The sequence below is a fragment of the Colobus angolensis genome, unplaced genomic scaffold (assembly GCF_000951035.1).
Source record: "Colobus angolensis palliatus isolate OR3802 unplaced genomic scaffold, Cang.pa_1.0 Scaffold254, whole genome shotgun sequence".
In the NCBI taxonomy this organism is placed as follows: Eukaryota; Metazoa; Chordata; class Mammalia; order Primates; family Cercopithecidae; genus Colobus; species Colobus angolensis.
In genome coordinates this window covers 848,653-850,728 of record NW_012115755.1, presented here as the reverse complement: position 1 = coordinate 850,728, position 2,076 = coordinate 848,653, and the positions used below count along the sequence as shown (strand labels likewise).

The 2,076-nt window shown below is 36.4% G+C and overlaps 1 protein-coding gene across 1 annotated transcript in view; it reads right to left on the bottom strand.

The window, feature by feature from the left end:
* The window catches only part of LOC105515143, a 17,100-nt gene extending 16,908 nt beyond the window's left edge, over positions 1 to 192 (bottom strand). The window contains exon 1 of the mRNA XM_011946887.1: positions 156 to 192. Within this exon, the coding sequence (XP_011802277.1) occupies positions 156 to 192 (37 nt within the window). The remainder of the gene's footprint in view (positions 1 to 155) is intronic.
* Positions 193 to 2,076: the final 1,884 nt, after the last annotated feature.

Below are 2,076 nucleotides of genomic sequence, written 5' to 3'. Positions count from 1 at the left end.
GAGAGAGAGAGAGAGAGAGAGACACAGCTACAGCAGCAAATGGGATGCAGAGGTGAAGGTCCACAGCCAGTTCCTCTGTTGATGACCTCCAGGTATAAATGTTCAATCTAACTGCTTTGGTTGACTCTTTCACCTCAGCACTTACAGATGCCTACAGATCTGTTCTTGGATTTTGAATCCAAGAACACACATCTTGGATTTTGAATTATTTAATACCCAATTATTTCGTAATTTAATACCCAAACTATTTTAACGGTTTGCCATCTCTGCAATCCTGACATAATTTTTTCTTTGTTTATAAAACAATCGCTATAGTAAAATCAAAATCACAAAATCCTCATTGGGTTAAAAAAGCATAAAACATATTATACATAAAAGATGATAAAATATATGTTTCATCATAAAAAATTAAGGCTTTGCAAAAGTTTTTTACATTTAGCGACATTCTTAAGATTCTTTAACTTTTCACCGTTATTTTATACATTTTTAAAACAATGCATACCAGTGTTTAAAAAATAAATACAGTATTTCATCTAGGGCTGAATATGTAACGCTGGTCAGTTTTTTCAGCATCGTGCAGGTGTGAGCCTCAGGCTGCTTTGTATTTACATATATCAAACGACATGACCATCTTAAGTGCACAGATACTATCTTCTCGGCTTCTTTCTTCTCCCCCAAAACTAATGTTGCTTTAATGGCAGCATCAATTTAACTAGTTTTGTGATTTCTGTATTTAATTGTCACATAACATTATATGAGTTTTTTGTTGTTTTGTTGTTGTTATTGTTTTTAAGGAAAGCATACTATCTTAGTTGCCGGGCCAGTTCTTCCTAATCATTTGAAATCACCTTTTTTTCTTTCATAATAACTACTTATTTTAATTGACAAGTCAACTATTATTGGATATTAACTTATTTTTTCTAGTTAAATTTTGCTCTTTCAAATTCCAACTCTTACGTACACACACATTTAATGTACATAACTGTAACATATACATATATAAGCATATATTAAGATCTAACAAATTTAGATATGCCAAGAAAGCCACATGACCATTATTTACATAAATATGAGAAGTGTTCACATTTATCAAGGCCAATGAATAATATTAAGGTGATTGCTTCCACAAGAAATTAAGTGAAGAATTATTTGTTGAATATTGTCAGATAAACACTTTTAAAAAACCTGTTCAGGTTATTTAAGCCTGACCCAAATAATTTTTAAACTTTTTATTCTACCACGCCTGTAGACAGCTTCATGTATTAACCATTTCTGCCTTGTTGGTCATTTGAGAATGGTGTATGTAAGTGCAACAAATAAACAACTTTTACAGGAATAAAGAAAATTGATATAAATTAGTCTGGAAAATCTAGTTTGTAGCTGGGCAGCCATGTGCCCAGCTAGACCTCAAGACATTGATAGTTCTGTTAAAAGAAGAAAAGAAGAACAGTATTTCACAGAAGCCTGCTTTTGCCGCCAGTTTACAGCTGTGGCCACCCAATCTGCCTTGTGCCTTCTTCTCAGAGGACACATTCATCCCAGCCCCAAGCAAGAGAGACCAAAGTCCCATTCAGTTACTGTATCCAACCCAAAGTGAGGGTCCTGTGAGCCATGTGCTGTGCATTCCATCTGGTTTATAAGTGGCTCCTTGGTGTCCAGTGACTTATGAAAAATCATTTGTTAAGCCGGGGGTGGTGGTTCACGCCTGTAATCTAGCACTTTGGAAGGCCAAGGCAGGCGGATCACCTGAGGTCAGGAGTTTGAGACTAGCCTGGCCAACATGGTGGAACCTTGTCTCTACTAAAAATATGAAAATTAGCTGGGCTAAATTAGTGGTGGGTGCCTGTAATCCTAGCTCCGCGGGAGGCTGAGGGAGAAGAGTCGCTTCAACTTGGGAGGTGGAGGTTGCTGTTAGCCGCTATTAAACTCCGCTATTCCTTATTGGACATAACCTAAGAGGTCAACAAATTATTTTTCTTTTTTTTTTTTTTTTGAGACAGAGTCTCACTCTTTCACACGCATCTGCACTCCAGCCTGGGTGACAAGAGTGACACTCTATCTCAAAAGAAAAAAAAA